Genomic DNA, 22,711 nt, shown 5'->3' on the forward strand with positions numbered 1-22,711 from the left:
TGCGCCAAACACTTGAGATGATTTCTTTTTTTTTTTGAGACAGAGTCTTGTTCTGTCACCCAGGCTGGAGTGCAGTGGTGCGATCTTGGCTCACTGTAAACTCCGCCTCCTGGGTTCACTCCACTCTCTGCTTCAGCCTCCCGAGTAGCTGGGACTACAGGCGCACACTGTTTTTTTGTATTCTTAGTTGATACAAGGTTTCACCGTGTTAGCAAGGATGGTCTTGATCTCCTGACCTCGTGATCTGCCTGCCTCGGCCTCCCAAACCGCTGGGATTACAGGTTTGAGCCACCGTGCCTGGCCGACATGATTTCTTAAGTCACCTGCATGGTTATGTGACTGAGAGCCAGCTGCTGAGGCCTGATTCCAGAGAAGAGGACTAGGAGGAATGAGTCATTACAAAGACTGGGGGCAAGTGAAGCCAGAAGCTATGAACGCCAGGGATAGAGACAAACAGAGCAGTTCTAAGATTGCCAAGGGTGGCAGGGCGAGGCCAGAAGCCAAGACAGAGAGGCCAGAAAAGTCACAGGGTAGAATGTCAGATGAGCACATCAAGTTTTAGGAACATCCCCATCTCAATGTATTTGAATATTACTCACAAATCATTGGTTAGGTGACAAAAATAGTATTTAAAAGGCTGTGTCTCAGTCTACACTATTAGGAAGTACAAATACTTCAAGAGCAGTCAAGAATTGGAATAAAAATGTACACTAAGTAATTGAACAGGATTCAAGCTATACAGGCTTTTGGAAACACATCTTTTGTAATATCATTCATGTTCACTATTGTTTCTAGAATATTATGATTTGCTCTAATAAACTCGAAACTTCTACAGTATATATAGGACTTACCTTATCAATATCCTCCTCTTCGTCTTCCTCTTCTTCCTCCTCTGAAAAATCAAGAAGTTTCTTTGCTAGCAATGGATGCCACTGAAGACACTTTCGTTTTGGTCGTTTTCCAACCCCTTCTCCTTCTGCTGAATGATCCTTATTTCTATTACTGCCTTTCATTACTGTGACCTGTAATAGGAAGAGAGAGAGACAGAAACAGGGAGACAGGGAGAGAAAGAGAGACACTGAGATAAATCAAAGTAAATTTGATTAAAATTAGTTTATTTAGCTCCCTTAGTATTAATTATAATTTTAATGACTAAACTATCTACTAGCTCATTTACTGGACTCAGTGGGAATCCAAAATACATAATGAAACATTCATCTTAGCGGGCCAAATGGAGCTAATAAAATTTGCCTTTTGTGAAATCTACTTCCCTCCGCTACACAGCTTCAGAACCTAAAACCCCAGTAAGACCAGTTACCTTCACCTGTGTGTATTTACTCAGGGAAGCATTTCTCAATTTCCCATCAGAAGAACATGAAGGATGCCTCCCAAGAGAGTTAAAGAGTTCACAGGGACTTGCCCCCCAGGCATTCTCTGATGGCTATTTTACTATAACAATTTACATGTACTTTGCATTCTATACCATGTTAAATCTGTGCTTATAACATTACTAAATAAAATGAGTAATTTGTAAGAATCCAAAGTTTTAGATTTGGGCAGTTGGCTAAGCTAAGAAATGGCCAAGCTATCAATGTGACAAAAATCGTTTAGAAGCCTAAAACTCTGAATTACTTTTCAATGATGTAAAAAATAGATCTTTTCCTTGAGAAAAGCAATACATATTTCTATTAAACAGGTGAAAATCGCATAAAATGAGGTTTGCCCTCTCCATCATGTCCTGCACCATGGTCCAGAGGGAACTGCATGTTAGTTTCCTGTATGTTTTCTCACAACTTTTTTTCTGATGTTACTTCTCATTCATTCATTCAAAGTAATGTTAAAACAGAAATTACTGTCATGGAAAAACTCAAACAATACAATTAAATGCCATCGGTTTAAATGGTTCATGAATGCTGACAATACAAACATAAGTACAGTTGCTAAAATCACCAAGTAGCAGCCTATTTGCTCACTATGTTTGCATTAGTCCAAATGCTTGAGAAGTGATACCATTAAACTTTTAACATCATATTAAAACAGAAACTGGGATTGATGAACACATAATATAAAGATTCATGTAGTTCTCAAGCCATTCAGAGAATATGATACAGGCAAATTTATCTGTCTGCCTTGTTTCTGGATTCTGGGTCATGCCTAGGTCTTACTTCAAACAAATATTCACCAATGTTTTCTCCTAGAACTTGTACAACTTCAACTTAAACATTTAAATACTTGATCAATCTGGGATTCATTTTAATAAAGTAAGTGAGGTAAGGATCTAGCTTATTCTTTTTTAAAAAATAGCCAACTATACCAAAACCATTTATTAAATAATCCAGCTTTTCACTATTCCTTCTGTGCTACATTAAATTATCACATGTATACGAGTCTATTTCTGGATTATCTTCTGTTAATAACCTCCCTCCAACTACTTTGACCAATTTCAATGTCCTTAGGGACTATATCATTCTACATCTTTTTAAATATACAAATATATCAATGAACAGCCATTAAAAAATTTAAGCTGCATATATCATACTCTTCTATCTAGGTCAATACATGTTGATTGTTCTAATTTAAAAATAATTGTGTAATATTCTAAAAATGAATGTACCACAATTTACTGAGTCTACTACTGATGAAGTGATTATTGTGCTACAATAAAACTCCTCATTTTAATAAAATCATTTTCTAAAAAACCTTCATTTTTAACAAAAGTTCTCATTAATTTTTTTTTTTTTTTTTGAGACAGTCTCACTCGGTCGCCCAGGCTGGAGTGCAGTGGCGCAATCTTGGCTCACTGCAACCTCCACCTCCTAGGTTCAAGCGATTCTTCTGCCTCAGCCTCCTGAGTAGCTGGGACTACAAGCGCCCACGACCACACCCAGCTAATTTTTGTATTTTTAGTAGAGACGAGGTTTCACCATATTGGCCAGGCTGGTCTCTAACTCGTGATCTTGTGATCCGCCCGCCTTGGCCTCCCAAAGTGCTGGGATTACAGGCGTGAGCCATCGCGCCCAGCCATCATTAATTTATTAAAAGCTATTCCAGTCAAGAAAAAGAAAGGAGGAAAAGAAAAACATGTTCTTGTGGCTTTCTTAGCAAGAAACTCATGCTGGATTACTTGTGTGAATTACTTGTGTGAATTAATTTATTAAAAACTATTGCAGTCAAGAAAAAGAAAGGAGGAAAAGAAAAACATGCTCTTGTGGCTTTCTTAGCAAGAAACTCATGCTGGATTACTTGTGTGATTACTTGTGTGAATTACAATTGAATTACTTGTGTGACTGACTCAAGAATATAAGAAGTTACCGAAAACTAAATGGAATTAGGTATCTGGTGTGCTCTTAATAAGAGAAGATACCTTGTGAATTGATAGACCATTTAACAATTCCCATTGTATCTACAAATAAAAATTGGCACAGGTAACCCAATTTCCAGAAATGCCAATGTTATGTAGAGAGAAGAGGAAACGGTTATTTCTGTAGCATAGTAATCACTTCAGGATGAGTTGCTTGAGTGGTAGTAAAACCCATTTGAGGGTCTAATATTTTAAATAGTAAAAGAAATCAGTGGGAAACTGTAAGTAAGGCAGTTTCTATCAACTGGAGAGGGTAAAACGATTGCCAATGCCAAGAGAAAAATACATCTTTAGCCCCCAAAATTTTGAATTAAATTGTTATTTAATTATGTGTGAATGTATATATGTGTGGGTATGTGTGTACCTTTGTGTGTGTATATATATATATATAATTTCAATATTCAAAGAGAAAACAGGATCTGAAGAATCAAATTAATGAGGGGAATATGTGGCTTCTTTCTGGGTTCAAAATAATTGCATTCAGTCCTCTCTCACTTCTAAGTTTTTCCACGTAGCTCATATACCACTTCGGAGAAAATGCCTTTTCTGATACTCCAGAAATTAATCTTTGTCACCCAGAAATACATTAGAAAGACTTTACATTGCTAACGGCACTTACCACATTTTCCCACAAATTGTAATTATTTAGATACATCATACCTCCATTGCTAGGCCTTTTTTTTAATGTTCCGAGACTATACTTATATGCTCAGAAACATCCTAGCACATCAGATCAAGACCAGCTAGTTGTGAGGACTGTCAGAAACAATGATACAAAATCCTGCCCCAAATTGTGATGATGACTCACTATTTATATTCTCTAAGATAGCTTCAAGATTAACTACAATTTCTTACACTTTCCTGAATTCAGATATTCTTTTCTAAGTGGGAAAGAAAGGGAATTGAAAACTGTGCACAACTCAGACACACAGACCAAGGTGGCATGTGATGTCTGAGAACCACCAGATGCACAGGCTTGTGGAGAAATGAGGCTGGCAACCCCTAGCACAGGGCCTGGAACAAAGTAGGTACACTTTTAGCAGGTATGGAAGATGAATAAAACAGTAAGTGAATTGGAAATAGTATACCTCAGATGAAATAATCAAGAAAAATGTACCATAATTGATCTAATAACTATGAAATACCTCAAAGTATAAACTGTGCACATTAATAATTCATAGTTATCTAATTTGTTCTTACTTCTGTATGGATCTATTTTCAAATTATTGAAAGAATGCAAAACAGTGAAGGGAAATGATGTTCCTGATTATGATTCAAAAGTAATGAGAAAGCAAGAGAGAATAATTTTAAAAAGATTTTAAAAAGTGGGAAAGACAAGGGCAAAGAAAGCATAATTTTGAGACAATGTTATCACTCATCTTACTTCAACAATGAGGAGGAGGTGAAATTGTTAATTTTTAAAGTGACAGAGGACTAATCTTGTAATTATTTTGCCACTAAAAAGCCCACACATTTTAAAGTTTGGTTTCTTGGTCTTAGGACAAGAGGAAATTAAGCTAACAATCTATATGCTGTAAATGAAGCAAATGTTGGACTTCATTCAAAAGGAGTTCTTCTTCCATTCTGCACTGCAATTTTAGAATCATTGAAATCAGGTTATTTAACTATCAATGGACTCTGTATTTGAAAAACTAAATATCATCAAATTATGGTGCTGAGACTGTCAAATGATGATCTAAAACACCTACCAACATGTATCTGGTGAAAACAAACGAACTCACGTGTCCCCTCTTCGCCTCCTTTCTATGTATGGCAGGACAGGTGACCCTAAATAGACATCCTCTACTGAATTCAATGTAAACTGACAAATTAGGAAAAACTTCATTTAATCATATTCTTCAAATGTAGCAAGGCTGAGCCGAGCGTGGTGGCTCACGTCTGTAAACTCCCAGCACTTTGGGAGGCCAAGGCGGGTGAATCACGAGGTTAAGAGATCGTGCCATTCCGGCCAACATGGTGAAACCCTGTCTCTACTAACAATACAACAATTAGCTGGTTGGTGGTGGCATGCACCTGTAGTCCCAGCTACTCGGGAGGCTGAGGCAGGAGAATCACTTGAACCCGGGAGGCAGAGGTTGCAGTGAGCCAAGATCACGCCACTGTACTCCAGCCTGGCAAAAGAGTTAGACTCTGCATCAAAAAAAAAAAAAAAAAAAGTAGCAAGCCCATTCATGAAAGACCTTTACTGAGGTCGGACTTCATGAGAAGCTTAAAGAAGAAAGATTTTAGAAGGAAACAGTACAAAGCAAATGCCATATTTATTAAAAGAATAATAATAATGAAAAAGGACACTGCAGCCTGATAGGCTTCCTTTGGAATCCTGCCTCTACCACAAACTACCTGTTGGAAAGGGAAAGTTAATACCTGTGCTGATATTTCCTCATGTGAAAATTAAATAATAGCTCTACTGTGAGAACACATATGTAATACCCAGCACAGTGTCTAGAAGATTCCTGTTCACTGTAGGCAAATCCCCCCTTTACTCAACAAGCTTTTTAGACTGGGGAGCATGGGTTTAACAGGCAGCATCTGCTTACTTAAACTCATCCTAAGATGCTATTCAAAAGGGAGCACAGATGCCTCCCATTTGATAGCAGTCCATATGCTGCCCAGATGATGTACTCTGCAGCCTCAGAAACTGAAAAAGGAAGATGGAGAGTTTCCTTCATCTGAGTGATACACAGTCAGAAACAGTGCCTTGGCACCATCATAAATTTTGCGAATAAGATCCTCTCGTCTATTGTCTTGTCTTACAATTTAGGCAATCAGTTACACCTCAATCTTTAAAACATTAGTATACACTGAACTGTGTCACAGTGGTATTTTAAATTGTTTCCTAAAAGTACAATGAAATTCCACTCAAATCCCAGTCATGAAAATTCATGCCCAGTGAAACAGGAGAGTATATATGGGAGGCCCATTAAATACCACTGCTAGACAACTACATATTCTAACCACAAACAGGGCCTCTTCTGGGTCCAACTAGGACTACAAAACTTCACAGCCTTCTCCAGTCTATGGAGGAGAGGAAAAACCAGCCCAAAGACACTGTAACGTCATGGAAATTCTAGTACTTCCACACAAATCGGACCCGCCTGCTTTCATTCTTTCTAAAGAGTTCTGGGACTTTCAAGTCACACCTTGCTTTCAATCTTTCAAGGGATCCTGCTACCACAGAAGACAGCAAATACTCCAAAGTTGAAGCCTTCCTCCTTCTCACCTTAAAAGTCTCCCATTTTCTCTTAAAGTCCTTCTCATCCTCCAAGACCCAGGTCAAATATCTCTTCTTTTATCTGAAAGCCCTAAGTCAAAGTCCATCACTCTGCTATGAGCTTTGGCTGTACTTGACTTTGTTAGGTCAAGCACTTAGAGTGTTTTGACAACTCCCCTGTACCCCACTTTGGTTGAAATGTGTCCTCCAAAGTGAATCCCCAGTGCAACGGTGTTGGGAGGTAGGACCTAATAAGAGGCGATGAGGTCATGGGGGATCTGCCCTCATGAATGGATTAATGTTGTGATTGTGGGAGTGAATTAGTCATCACCAGAGTGGGTTTGTTATTAAAGCAAGTTTGGCCCCTTCTTACTCTTACCCTCTCTTGCTCTTCTGCCATGGAATAATGAAGCACAAAAGCCTTCCCCAAATATTGGCCCCATGCTCTTGCACTTCCCAGTCTCCAGAACTGTGAGCCAAATAAATTTTTGTTCATTATAGATTGCCCAGTTTGTGGTATTGTTATAGCAACATAAAATGGACTAAGACATCTCCACGTCCACAAAAGGTTGTGACCTTCAGAGTGCAGGTGCCATCATTACCTTTTCAGTCTCAGTGCCTAGCACGGAGCCTACTACACAGCAGTTTCTGAAAAGGGTATTTATTGGCTTATAATTTCCTCATCTAACACTTAACCACATATGGCTTCTCAGAATGATATGCTCCTAAATGTTTTTTAAAATTCTAATATGCAACTAACATTTATTAAATATTTAATTGCTATATATTTACTTTCTCATTTAATCCTCACAAAAACACTCTGATGCAGTTACTATGATGAATTCCACTTAAAGCTACAGGTTTCAGTAACTTGCCTGGGGTAACACGGCAAGTAGAGGAGCTGGAACTGGACCCAAGAAACCTAGCGCAAAGAACCCAAATGCTACCTGGGAAAAAGAGCTCTAATATAAAGCTCTTCAATCTGCAACTCTCTAACTATTTCCTGTAGAACAAACAGCTCATAGACCATGAAAATACCAAAAGGAAGCATTAAGGGGCTGGTAAGGGAACACCACTTTTCATGGTAGAAAAGCAAGTACACATCTCTGATGATGCCAAGTGACAATTAAATTAGATTAACTATAAAACTCTTTGAAGATACAAACCCTACAAGTGCTAATCATTATTATTTATTGTAATTCTAATGACAATTCTAAACTGTAGACAGATTACATGAAAAATATCTCATTCAATAAAGTAATACTCTCATTTAGAAGCAATTCACTCACTATTCATGCAAAAAGTGTCTTTAAATATGTTCCTTATTGAAAAGCAGTAGCCCTTCAAGTTGAAACTTTAACTCTGTCAAGATGTTATCGATATGCTCTTCATGAATACTAATAAGGCACCCACTATTCAAAGAAGGGCTTAGCTGTACTGGCAGTTCTGGTCCCTCTGCCTTTAACTCATAAAGAAATATGTGTATTTAAGATCTCTAATACCTGCACTCCATGACGCTTAGCCTTGGGACAGCTTAACATGGTTCTCACATGGAATGCTGTTCTAGGCTACAAACAGAGACAAAAGCTACCTTGAAAGAGATAAGGCAGCCAAAGAGGTGGCTTGAGGATGAAAAGCTATATACATAGAGGTTAGTAGCAAGTTAGGACATGTTCCCCACCACATCTTCCAAAAATGCAACCTTCTGTTTTCTTGTAATTTTATGGAGGTGTTTACATTCTTAATCAAAAAGTCACTGAATTCCTATTCTTCAACAGACCTAACAAAAAAGTATTTGCCTCTTTTAGTTTACAAATTCACAAAGGTTTTTATTATATGCACTTATTACAGGGCTAGAACATAATGATCACATTGACAAGAAGCTGAAACACAAGAAGATAAGCTCATGGATGTGTCTTCCTCCTTTACTCTCAATACTGCTGAACACATATGTATTGATCACCTGCTGAGCTATGCTCTGTAAGGGTTAAGTGTCCAGCCTTACCTCCCATTCAACTCACCTCCTGCTGGGCTGGTGCTTGCCCTGCTCTCCACACCCGCCACATGCTTCTGCGCAGAACTTTCTCTGCTCTCCCAGGCCTGCACACCGTCCCCGACACCCCCATTCTCCCTCTCTATGCAAGGCCTCTCCGAACATCCATTTCTAAAAGGCTGTGTTTGCCTCAGTTCATGTCTCTCTCCTTTCTGAGCACCTTTTTTGATCACTGCAGCACTTAATGGCTGTGCCATAATTTTTGACACTTGATTGTATGACAATTATCATTTTCCTGTACAATGTATGTATAATGATTTCATGTGAATTCCTCCCACAGAGACCCTTGAGGGTAATGAACATGCCAGATGCTTTTTTTGGATCTGTCAGAGCAAAGATCTCTGTGCTAGACAGGGAATAGATGTTCAGTGAATATGTGGAGAACTGAACATAGAAACAATACTTCTCTGCTTTCTTATTATGCTTTTCTTTATGTTGTTTTGCTACAAGGCAGAAGGGACATAAGGCTTGAAAAGAGATATGCAGAGAAGAAATAAGAAGCCAGGAAAGGTTGTTTGGATGGGGAAGGAGAGAGAAAAGAAACAAGCAAATTGATAAGGCAATGTAATAAACAGAATAAAATCAAAGCCACTTCCAAACAGTTGTCTAAAACATGTTCGTTTATTCCCTTCTCTGGTTATTTGTCAATGACTTTCATTATTCTCTCAAAACAGAGTACTATTATACCTTCCGCTCACTGGCTCTCTTACACTTTCACAAATGGTCCAGCAATAAACCCTAACTTTAAACTTATCCAACCATTTTTCTTCTCAGGTCTATCTCCAGGTTTCTGGCTGCTCCTGTGTTCTGACCCTACTACAAAAGTTTTCAATCTCATGTTGGTCTTAAGTGCTTTTTTACTTGTTCTTTACTTTTATCCTTTTTACTTGTCTTACTCAGTTACACAGTCAATCCCACAGTGCCCATTATAAATTCTGTTTCTCAATTCCTGCTGATGATGGTGAGCAAGGATAAATGATGACAATCCTCGCTAGACATATATAATGCTTCCCATGTACCAGAGCTAAGAGATTACATCTATTAACTATCTTAACTTACAAGCTTAAGAGGTAGGTACTATTATCCCCTTTTTTTACAGATGAGAAAACTGAGGCAGAGATAACATATTTCGCCTCCTTTAGTTTATAAATTACCAAAGGTTTTTACCATATCCATTTGTCACATGGGTAGAACACAAGTATCGCATTGGCAAGAACTGGAAGCACAGGAAGACGGGTTCATGGAGTCTCCATATTTATTGTCAATGCAGTTGAATACATATTTACTGAGCACTTGGTGAGCTATGAATTATGTTTATAAATCATACCACTAGCATGTAATTGGTGAAGCCAGTATTTGAACTCAGGCGGTCTGGCTTCAGAGTCTGGTTTTTGACCATTATACGATATTGCTTCATCATCATAAATTTGATTGAACATTTGCTACATGCTAAACACTTTACGTGAATTAATTTCTTTAATCCTTAATACAACTCTAGGTGAAAGATACTACAATGAACATACCTTAGGTATAAAGCAACTGAGAATGACAAACCTTAAGCAGCATGCCTGAGGCCACTCTGCCAGCACATGACGGGCCCAGGAATGAAAACAAGGTCTTCCGTTCCCTGGAGCCTGAGCTTTCAATCATGTCCCCATACTGCCCTTCCCGCCCACCTGCAATCCTTGTCACTCTAAGAAAATACCTTTGCCTCCTGCTTAACTAGCAGGAAGGTGTTAACCTTCCTGAACCCTCCCAAATTCTCATCTTGCCTACCAATTTCAAAATTTCTTTTCTTCTTCTGTTTTCTTTCAAAGGTAGAGATTCAAGGTCAACTCCTTCCCTCACCTCACCCCCAATCTATATGTTTCCCTCCTGTTATCCTGAGCCATTAGTCTTTCAGTTACTTTGATGAAGTCTAAAGTCCTGTCTGAATTCTCACCCTCCTTTAGCTAATCCTTTCTTCCTACAAACTGGCCTCTAGCCCTTAGGCTATGGTACTGCCTAATGTGGCTAGGATCCAAGAACCAGCCTACTTGGTATTGTCATTTGTTCACAGCCTCCACACCCAACGATGTGCTTCACTAAGTGACCTGGTTCCTAATATTCTTGTTTCTAAACCTCAGGATTAGTTTCCTAGAAAGAGCTTACAACTTGTTCCAACGTCCCTATCACCTCTGGCTTCTCTACCTCACTATGACTCACATGTCTTTAATTTCTATCCTCTCAGAGAAAATATCTTGTATGAGCCAGGCCTCTGCCTCCACCATACCCTTGTGGAGTTATGTCAGAGCCTGGTGAATATAAACTAGACATCCCTTCCTTCACATAAGCATCTGGAAAGCATATCTTTCTTTGCAACTTTCTCTCCATAAACTGAAATCACTGCAATTAGCTGTTTACCCTGACATTTAATCTCTCAAAAATCTGTCCCTTCTACCTCTTACAAAGAGTCTACTCTTCTCCAGCCCCACAAGGCTGGTTCAGCTGTCTGGCCTTCTTACCTATAGCCCTGCTGACTTTAATTCTCCACACAACAAATATCTGCTCATATCCTTCTCCTAAAGGGAATCTCTTTAACAGTCCCTCAGTGTACTAAAGAAAACCTCCAAATTCCTTCCTTCACATAAACACCTAAGACTCTTCCTGACCTAGTCCAGCTTGCCTTTACAGCTGATGTTTCTTTGGTCCATTCTCACTCTCAAAGTTCTACCCATACTGAGCCACATGCCATCACCTGGAGCTTGCCATGCACTCCCACCTCCTGGAACCTGGCTGCTGTTTCCTTCCGGTGGAACTCATTCCTGCTTCAGGGCTTGGCTTGGATCTCACCTCATGCCCCTTCTGGTCCTTTCAAGTCTCAGAGAGGTGTCTCCACAGCACCCTACACTTAATAGGCTACAGTGAAATGACCTGTTTCCTTCTTTATATCACACTCAACTGTGACAGAGAACAGGGGCTGCATCATGTTCACCATGATGTGTCTCCAGGGCTTGACACAGAGCCAGGTGCACTGCAGGCACAAATAAATACTTGTTGAATGAATGAGTTCTAGGACTGTTCCCTGAAGTCCATTCCTCTTGCCCCTAGTCCTTTTCCTTGTTCACCATCCTGCTTTTCTAATCTATCCTTGCCATGCCCTGCTGTGTGACCCTCCATTTCAGAAATTCCTAACAATTACTCAAATAGCATACTCAAACTGCCAAACTAAAACACCTGGTGATTTTATTTACTTAGAAATAGTTTCTAAGTATTGCAGATCTGAAGGGAGAAAAATGACTATTTGTAATTTCGACTTCGGAAGAGAAATAATTATCCACTCCCTCTTCTCCTGTATCCATCACTGAACACTGATTTTTAATCTTCCATGCTACATTACATAGGGCCCTTAGATTTTTTTTTTTTTTTTAGACAGAGTCTCGCTCTGTCACCCAGGCTGGAGTGCAGTGGCACAATCTCGGCTCACTGCAACCTCTGCCTACCAGGTTCAAGTGATTCTTCTGCCTCAGCCTCCCAAGTAGCTGAGACTACAGGAGTACGCCATCACGCCTGGCTAATTTTTGTATTTTTAGTAGAGATGGGGTTTCATCACATTGACCAGGCTGATGTCAAACTTCTGAACTTGTGATTCGCCTGCTTCAGCCTCCCAAAGTGCTGGGATTACAGGTGTGAGCCACCGCACCCGGCCTACCTCTTTGAATTTTAAGAGCAATCATACATATTTTTTTTTAAAAAAACAGATATACATTAAATTTCATCTAAAATGGTAAAAGTTTAAAAGGATAATTTTTCTTTTATATGACTTAGTCGTTGTTTTTAGTTTAAAAATAATAAAAAGGTCTGGATGTTTTCTATTATCTTGATCTCTAATTATAATTTTAAAAAACAATGCAGAAACAATGATTTAGTTAAGAATCAACAATCTGATTGGAAATCTTTTTCCTTAGCTACTGTTCTTTACTCTAAGAAAGATGGCAAATAACTTAAGTAACAGTTAAATCGACTTCACTTTATAAAGCTAAACTTCTCAGTCTTAATGGTTGCAAAGCAAACATATTTTTCTCAAAAGCAAAAAAAGAATACTTATTTCTTATTTTAAGCAGTATAGTGTTTAGTGAAGTTGCTTATCCTAGCTGCTGCATCACCCACCTACTTACACTTTGGCACACTCGAATTACACTCACCATTTACTAAATTACAAATTACATAAAGGTAGGTGTGGTTTACCTTTACCTTTCCAAATGCTTAGAATACTTCCTTGAATATATGTATTTAATAACTAGTACTTGAAATGCATGAATCTAATCATCTTATATCAGCCTGCACATTTGCCAAGGAAATTAATTAGAATGCATAGGGTGCTATGATTAATTTCTATATAGTGTTGAGCAGAAAACCATTTGTTTTATACTTGCTTCATGCTGGGTGAAATTTTTATCTTAAATATTTTCCAATTTCATGATTTAATATATATGATACAAAATGTAAGTGCTTACTTGATGATTCAGTCATAACAGTACTCTGTTTAGAACATTAACAATTCCTTTTATATTTCTTTCACGTGTTATTTATATTCCTTGTAGATGTTTAGAATGAATGTGCTCTAACCCCAGAGCCAAGTTCTAAAACCTTATTTTTATCTACTAAATTTATTAAATTGATGACATTTATTTATAAAAGATTCTTCATGTCTGAGAATAACAACAATAACAAAACACAGTTCCTATTCGTATATTATTTGCCTGCCTTTTTTCTTTTTTAAAAAGTACCAGAGTGGCCAGGTGCCGTGGCTCATGTCTGTAATCCCAGCACTATGTTAGGTTGAGGCAGGAGTAATCGTTTGAGCCTAGGAGTTTGAGACCAGCCTGGGCAACATAATGAGACCCCGTCTCTACAAAAAAATTAAAAATTAACCAGGCATGGTGGTGCACACCTGTGGTCCCAGCTATTTAGGAGGTTGAGGTGGGAGAATCCCCTGAGCTCAGGAGCCAGGAGGTAGAGACTGCAGAGAGCTGTGATCCTGCCACTGCACTTCAGCCTGGGTAACAGAATGAGACTCTTTCTCAAAAAGTAAAATAAAATAAAATAAAAGCAATAAAGAACTGGTTTTAATATGACTGAAGTTCCTTCCTTTAATTTTCTTCTCAATGCACAGTACAAGAATGTTGTAAACCAATACCCACAAGATATACGTTTACTGAGGTACCCTAGAGCATGTTCCTCACAGCCCAATTTACATAAGTTGGCTCCCTCTGCTGGCCAAATTTTTATCTTCTGGCATCCTATTTAAATATAAGGGTAATGCTTTATAATATCAAAAAAAGCTCCTCTGTAAAATAATCATAAACCATATAAACCTGGGAAATCACTTAAGAAGCTCTTTTATATTGTTAAAACACTGTGTTTGCTGATTTTGGGGAGAGGTAACTATCCACATACTGAGTTAAACCCAGGAATTTTCAAATTTAATATCATTTTTCCCCTAAGCAAGATTCTTAACCCTGCTAAAACCATTTCTCATTAATTTAGTCCCTTTCTACCTGGAATCTCCAACGTGTACTTTGTGATAAGTGTCTAACCAAGCCTTTCCATATTTACACAATGGCATTATATTGGGGAAACAAGAGGGAGAGAATGCTTTCACTTAGTAATTTATCAGGCCACAAGACTTAGTGGCAGAATATAGGATAAATAACAGGGACTATATGCTAAAAGTGAGCCCATGCTGCTTTTAATTTTTTTCAAAGATAGATTATAATATAATAATAAAGTCATCATTCTGACATATTTAATAAATTGTTTTAATTTTTTATGATAAAGCACTTCATAATATATAACTTGAGTACATTTCATTAATAAGTTCCAAATATATTTTCTTACACAAAAAGCTAGTACTGCCATTAAAAACCCCTAGGCTACCTTATTTGCTGCTTTCCAATTATGTACCACTTTATAACTCACAAAGCCTTTATTGCACACATTTATTTAGTATTATAAAATCCCATGAAATGGGTATAATTATGCCCATTTGAGAGAAGCCTCAGAGGGATTTATGTAATCTTTATAATGTCATTAAGGAGCAAAGTAGGAACACAGCCTATAAAGTCTCTGGACGTTAAACATAGGTACTTTCTTCCATCTGATTGTATCACTGATTTTAGTTTTTAATCAATATATTTACTTTGGGAGGAAAAGTAATTCCATTTTACAAGCCTTGTTGGTATTTCAATCATGTCTCTCAGTAATTACTTTAGAGGAATCCCAAACTTCCATTCGTATCTCAAAATACTCCTCCATATAGACTTAACCATACTAAATACACTGAGGAGGGAGGGAATCGGAACAAGACAGCACATGTCTGTGACGCAATGTACTTTTCTTCACTTTGTATTTTGTAAATATTGATGTTGCAGCTCTTAAGTACTCTCAGAAGTCGTTATGACTGACAGCCCATGAGTGCTGCATCTTTCAAAACAAATATGCTTTATTGATGGAGAGCACACACATCTCCATCTAATTTTTCTGAGAGGCAGAGGTGGAACAAACATTTCTTAACATTTTAACTAAATGCAGCATTCTGCACTGAACACAATAGGCAGGTTACAGTTTAATAGATATTATGAAAGCTTGTCATTTCCATAAGCAACACAGCATGTAAGGGAAGGTCACTCCACAAACCTCCCCTATAATCTCACAGTAGCATACAACTTCCTGTGTTTACTGTAAATGTTTTTAAGCACAAGAAAAATTCAAAAGACATTTTGTACCAAAAAAGGTCTTCAGAAATGTCCAAGTATTGCTAGATTTTAAAATGTGTACTATTATATGGCTTAAGAATAAAAGTAAGTTTAGTCGAAAGTTTGAAAAAGAACCAACTGGAGTAAATAAAATATACTTGATCGCCCTGATTCTAAGGGGGGAAAAAAAATAAGGAAAACCTGTCATTGTCTGCTGTGTACCAAAAATCACAATCTAACAGCAAACATCAGACACATTTTATTTCATATTATAGCTTCCCTTGAACTGAAAGGTAAGGCCCATTGAGGAGTCAAAGGAGAATTCTGCTTGCTGAGCTCTCCCAGCCGTTTGCTTTGATGACTGCCAAATCTGTACTAAAAGGTGGGCAAATTCTTTCTGTAGCTCTTATATAACTCCTCTAGGGAGACCTTCTGATCCCAAATCAACCTTCTGAGGGCCTATTAATGGACTAGCATTAAGCAAGATGACAGTGATTATAAAATATGAGTTGGAACAATAAAGAACTTGTTGGTGAGAGAAAACCTATATAATAATAAAACCATTTGGGAACTAGGCAGCAGGTAATAGAGTGCAAAAAATGTGGTCTGAACCATTAGAGAATAGATAATATATAGTAGTATAACATTCTCGGCACTGGACACTTGGCAATTATAAAAGCCATTGGAGAATTCAGACAATTCTCTTTGCTCCCTCTGACGATCCCAATTTGTCCCATTATTAACCCTTATAACTAACGGCTGAATTTATCCATACTGCCGCAGACACCGTCAAGAATGAACCCCTGGGTTCCCCAAGAGCTTCCTGCCACTGCAAACTTTGCCAACTGTGACCTGGATTCTCTTACTTTGGGCATCAACAACACATTAAAAAGAGTCTGAAAAGAACTGTTCAGTTATTTGTTGTGCTATTATTTAGGACTAGGTAGGTTCAGCAACTTTCAAGGGATGTGATCCCAGGAAATAAGTCAGGTGACTAGCCATTCCTGGAATCTCAGGCTTGCCCTAGGGAAGCACTGGCTGAGCCTTCACAGGAAAGTAATGCTGAAGAGAGAACAGAACTGGAATTTTGTGGCATTCATACAAAAATGGTCAAAGACGATCTGGTAATAGACATAAAGTGTAATAAAGTGTAAATAACATTTTGTATTTTTCTTTTTTTTTTTTTTAGATGGAGTTTCGCTCATCACACAGGCTGGAGTGCTGTGGTGCGATCTTGGCTCATTGCAACCTCCGCCTCCCGGGTTCAAGCAATTCTCCTGCCTCAGCCTCCAGAGTAGCTGGGATTACAGGTGTGTGCCACCATGCCCTGCTAATTTTTGTATTTTTAGTAGAGACAGGGTTTCGCCATGTTGGCCAAGCTGGTCTCGAACTCCTGACCTCAGGTGATCCTTCCACCTCGGCCTCCCAAAGTGCTGGGATTACAGGTGTGAGCCACCGTGCCTAGCCCATTCTGTACTTTTCATATTCATTTTCTGTTGCTTGTAGAGTACTTTTTGCATAGTGAACTATGGGACCAATAATGGTATCAGACAGAGTAAAAATGACCAGTGTCTAGTCCTGGCTTTCACCTCACAAAAGGAAAAACAGATCCAATGTCAGGCCGGTTCAAGACAAAATTCGCAACTGATGAAGTTGAAAAACTGTGGAGCCTTCAAGCACCAGAAAGTTGGGCTAGATGACCATGAAGGCCTGTTATTACCACTGTATGCTATGATTTTACCTCCTTATCTCCAGCAGGGGCCAGGCTGTCCTGCAGTCCCCCCTTCTCTGTCTGTAAGTTCTCCATTCCCCTCTCTCCACTCTCTACTAGAAAAATAAAGACACAATAAATCAGCTTAGCAGGACTTCACATAGCCTTTACACTCATCAAAAAAAAAAAAAAAAAAAAAAAGAAAGAAACTTAACTGTATAGCTGAGTCTTCAGAAAAACTGTAACAGCTGTTCTGTGTATTTGTCCCACTCCCTATTTTCCCACAGTTTACGCAAACCGCCCTCCATTATTAATTAACGCTGGATTCTATGATTTGAAAACTGGCTTAAAGCTGAATTTTGTATACCATCATTAAGTTGTTTTGTAACGTCTGACATTTTAAACATTTCTGATGTGCTTTCTTGGAATTTTGTATTAAGGAAAAAATAACTTTTCCAACATTTTAATAAGACTTCCCAACATCTATTTAGAAAGTATATTGAGAAATATTTTTTTCCTTAAAAAAAAGTCAATTTCTAATGTCCTCAAAGCAAAGTCATAGAGGCTCTCAGTAAATACACATTTTTTATTTTAGACACAATTCAGTGCATGATTTATTATGGAGATGTTAAACTTTCAGAAATTAGGAGATTTGGACCTTTAACAGGTTGGTTAGGATTAAATCACCTTGCCCTATTTTTGCATTTATTCAGAATCTGAGGTAAAACTGCCTATGACACTAGAAAATGCGAACACCACAATAGTCTACAGCTCAGACAAGTAATAAACATGGCCAAACCTGGGTCTTTAAATTGTGGGCCTCACATCAATCCAACCATTCGTGTGCTCAGGGAAGAACTAACTGAACACTGAGGGGCTCCTGCATGATGGAAAAATCAATGGGGAGTTCAAGTGTCCCTAGACATGAATAGTGGAAAGAAGGGTCTGTCCTTGACCACTAAAAGTGCTAAATTATTGATACTGCTAAACCCAGACAACTACTGTCACTACTTCTTCAACTATCTTCCAAAAACAGTTTTAAAAACTTTCCTACTTAAAAATCATCATAGGTTTACAGTCTTGGAAATTTGCTAGAAGAAAAAAAAAAAACCAAAAAAACAAGAAAAAACACAGACAGCTCTTCTTATATTAAATCTACTACTGCTCAAATGGACAAAGGTAAACCAGTAGGTATCTCTTATGGTTATTTCTAGATCTGAGATTTTATGAAGCATACACTGGGAATCATTAATAAAACCGTACAATGTTAGAACTGATCTAAACTCACCAATTTAATGATCTGTAAAACTGAGTCCACAAGAGGGTTAAGTTAAAATTAAACGTTTTGCACATAAACACACACATATTTACGTATTTTCCTATTAAATTATAAACCTGAGATTACTTGAATTTCTACTATTAGTAAGAGTAAAATGAGTACAGTATTGTTTTTAAGAGTAAAAATGGCCAGGTTTATTTACAATAAGATAATAAAAAGAACTCTTACTTTCTTCTTCACTTTCCGCCTCTGAAATGAACTGGATCAATAAAGGAAAAGCTTCTAAAGGGCAATTTTATTCTATTATCCTAATGAAAGAAGTCACAGCCAAGTGGAGCAGACAAGAAGTGATCTATTTTGAGAACAATCTACCAATTCTCAGGGTTCCTTGCTATTCTCAAAGGAAAGAATATCACAAAGAAAAGGTACATATCAACAAAAAACCTTGTAGTTACAAAACAAATGTACAAAAAATCTGCACTGAGAGTTTTACTGGAAATCAATAAAGGCAAAAATTAGAAAAGCGGAATGAAAAAATCCGTGGTTATTGGGACTTCTGTCCAAATAAGTATTAGTTAAAATGCTCCAGGTCACAGGGAGAATGCCTGTAAGGCATTACTTACAGCAGATAGCAAGCAATCAGAAAAGTGGAAATCAAGGTCCATTACTCATGGCAGGATAGCCTGCATTATCCTCTCACAGATGCAGCACTGGTGAGAGCTGATGAAGAAAAATGAAGGCTGAGAAGGAAAGGGAATAGTGTATCTTCTACATGTAATTTTTAGCAACCTTTCATGGGTTTCCTACCCTTTGCTTCCTTCAATTTCATTTAGAAAAATCATCTTGGTTAAGGCTGCTCAAGTGTGACTTTGCAACTAGCCTAATGTGGCCCCAAATTACTATCCTCAACATTTGTTATACCAAACACCTGATTAAATACCCTCAGGTTAAAGTGGATCAAGGTAACTTTATGCTGATTCCACGAACAAGAACCTGTCAAACTGACAAATCAGTGTCTACTCTCGTGGATACTGTCTCCTATCAGATGGGCTTCCTATTTTCTTAAAACTTGTTTCTTGACCCTGGCAGCCTCCTGTCAGTCTATATAACACCCTGGCTCCTAAAACTAATACATTCTTATTTTCTGTTCTCTAGTTTCTCTATAGACTATATTGTTAACCTCTGCTATTATTTGGCAGAGTCTCCTGGAAGCCATTCGTAGTGACCTTACCACAAAATTACAACTGCATTTCTTCAGAACCAACTTTACTTTCTAAAATGTGTAATTCAGTTGCCCATGTTTTAAAACAGCTCATAAAAAAGGACTGACACTTCTATGGTGCTGCTTCCCCCCACCCACTTTGCCTACAATCCCAGAAAAAAAAAAGATGAAAGGCAGGAAGTGGCCTATCAACATGCAGCTCTCCTTCGAAGACAGATAACAAAATACTGCAGTTAAGAGTATATTTGCAATTGCAAAGTTACTCTTCTGAACAAATTCCAAATACAGTATCTGTCTTTGATCTTACAAAAGCATTTTTCTTACTGTTCATAGCTGACATTGATGATTCAGTTAGGCACCCTACTCTCAACTATGGGAAAAATGTTCCCTGAAATTCAGTCATGTGAGTTTTCAGCTTTTAGTTGTCAGGCTAGAAGTAGCTGCCTTTGCTCCGCCACTGCTGCTTCCTTGGATATTTCTGCTTCTCATGGTGACGTAGGAACTTACCATAGCAACAGCATCAATTTGACTACCTGGGAGACCCTCTCAATTCCTTCTCTGGGATGTCAGACAGTGTTGGACATTATTGGAGAGTTATTCAGCATCCCCTCGGACAGGGCCTATTATCTCAGAAAAAAATATTGCAACTATGGGAAAAATTTTGAAGACCTTAAACTGAAACACAGTTTAAGTTTTATATTTAAAAATGGAATCTATTTCTTAACCTTTCATATTTACTGCTATGCCAAGTCTAATGATGATATATAGAATGAAACAAGCTTATTTTAAAACAATAAAATATCCCTGTCATCTCCATGGTTCATGTTAAACAATTAGAGAAGATAAATAGCAGCCACATTATAACATTTATTTAAAAATATTTTCTTACCTGCAATAGGTACTGCTGAAGGGAATTTAGAAAGACAGTTTTCCATCTGGGGACTTTTAATAAAGGGAGGAAACAACAGATATTGACATAGTAAAACAATGGGAAGGCTCTTATTTTTGATAGCTTAAAGTTCAGTTAGTGGAGAGCAACAGCAGGATCTAACTGAAGCCTAAGGAAGATTTATAATCCTGGGTTAAAAGTTCCCATTACCACAATATAATCTTTCTGGGTAAGAAAAAATAAAGCAGCTTTCATGGAAAAGAACTATACTTTTAAGATTAACACATGTGCAGGCACATGCATGCCTACTTTCTACGAAGTGTAGAGCTGATAGATCCACAGATAGAAACTGGAAAACTGCCAACAGCCCTTGGACCGTAAAGTATTCCTTGCTCTCATAAAACAGAGTTTTGTATGAATGTGACCTCTAATGCCAAATCTAACTTTTGGGATGCATCCATAAAGTCAGCAGTTAGTACATTCTTGACTGACAGTCTGATAGCTTAGCTTCTAAAAGGAGCATTAACCACTCCAGTATGTGAACATGCAGTGACTAAGAGCATCTGCAGCAAAGTTAAGAAAGCAGAATAAAAGAATGACAATCTAAACAAGCAATGTGTATACCATTGTATCTATCAGCATCAGGCAAATGTGATCACAAATAAATCCTTATAATACCCTGAAGTTTTCCTTCTCTAGCAAAATAGCTATTTTCTTTTCCCTGAAAAAGAAAACTATGCTTTCCATCCTACTAAATGGCAGTAATTTTATGATACATAGCAAACATATGAGGAAGTATCTATTTCTAAAATGTACAAGTTTACACCATACCACACCTTGAATCCCACCATCTTTGTGAAATCAAATAAAACACTAAAATCGGAAGCAGGGGGGACCTCTAACAAGGGCAGGCATAGGAATTTGATGGCAAAATCAATCAATAAAAAAATGTTTCATTAAATGCATTTACAGTAACATTTATATACCATAATTCTAATTAAAAAGTAAAGAAACTGTTCAACTATGTTTATGCCTAGTAAAAAGGCTACAAGGACAACAATAAAATGTTCACAAGGGATATGCAGTGGTATATGCATTGACTGATATTTTTGTCTCCATGCATTTTGGTGTTATTCTCATTCAACATGTATTATTTTACAGACAAAAAAGAAAGTCAATAAGTTATTTTAAAATAAAATATTTTAAATGTGATTTAATGGAGGATAAAGTATCAGGCTTCTGAGGTGTCAGATCAATATGCTGCAGTGGAAAGTGATTTTCTCTTCCTGATCCTTTCTGTGACAATGTGACATCTTTTCACACTTGCTCAAAATTAACTGCTTCACCACATAATTACTGCAACTGCAGCAAATGGGCCTTTTTGTCTGTAATTCAATTACCGCGGGACGTCTTATAGTTTCAGCATTTAGAAGTGAAGCACTTACTTGACTACATACATGGGAATAAAACAGACTCTCAACATATCATATCTTAATTAAGAATGAACTTTAAAATTCCATTGTTTGTTTATACCAGAGTCATCCTAGATTATTACCCAATGCTATGGGATCTAGTGGGAGAGCAGAAATACTGTTTTATCTCATTTCTAGGTAACTTAAGTGATTGCCCTATTATGATCAGAAGCTGGAGTTGGTTTGCTGGAGTAGACCCTTCTGTCCCACATTATTTTATCTACACAGCTACTGTGACATTATCACCTTCAATAGGGGTTTTATTGTTTGCAGGTTTGTCTTCCACACTTAATAAAAGCATACCTACTACAAAGAACAAATTCTTAGTGATGAATGAACGAGTGAACTGTCTTAGAAATAACTTGGGGAAAATGTCAGAGACAGCTTAAGAAATCATAGTGAATCATCCATAACCTCAATAACACCGGGGGCGGGGGGAAACTATTAAATGTTCTTCCCATAAGAGGAGTTCCCAACAACTTAGGTCGTCTTTCCTTCCTCCAACCTCACTCACCCTACCCATGTTCCTAACATCTTCATGAATTTACTCTACATCTGCTTTTAAAAAGAGTAACCAAATTAGTTTTATGTGAAGTACACTTTTATAACACCTGCTTTTTACTATCAGTTGGCCTCTGGATTTCATTATACTGCACTGTTATGAAGCACATTGAATGTGTGTGATTTTATTTCATGTTAGCTTTATCAGTAGCTGTTGAAAACATGCTTTCGGTGCAGCTTCCCCCATGATCTAG

General features: G+C 37.7%; 1 protein-coding gene across 27 annotated transcripts in view; it reads right to left on the reverse strand.

The window, feature by feature from the left end:
- The window catches only part of BBX (BBX high mobility group box domain containing), a 279,823-nt gene that overhangs the window by 104,847 nt on the left and 152,265 nt on the right, over positions 1–22,711 (reverse strand). For all 27 annotated transcript variants that reach the window (XM_077993981.1, XM_077993978.1, XM_077993976.1 and 24 more), the window contains one exon: positions 852–1,022. In XM_077993981.1, the coding sequence (XP_077850107.1) occupies positions 852–1,013 (162 nt within the window). In that variant the 5' untranslated portion in view covers positions 1,014–1,022. The remainder of the gene's footprint in view (positions 1–851; positions 1,023–22,711) is intronic.

This window comes from Macaca mulatta, chromosome 2, assembly GCF_049350105.2.
Source record: "Macaca mulatta isolate MMU2019108-1 chromosome 2, T2T-MMU8v2.0, whole genome shotgun sequence".
Lineage (NCBI taxonomy): Eukaryota > Metazoa > Chordata > Mammalia > Primates > Cercopithecidae > Macaca > Macaca mulatta.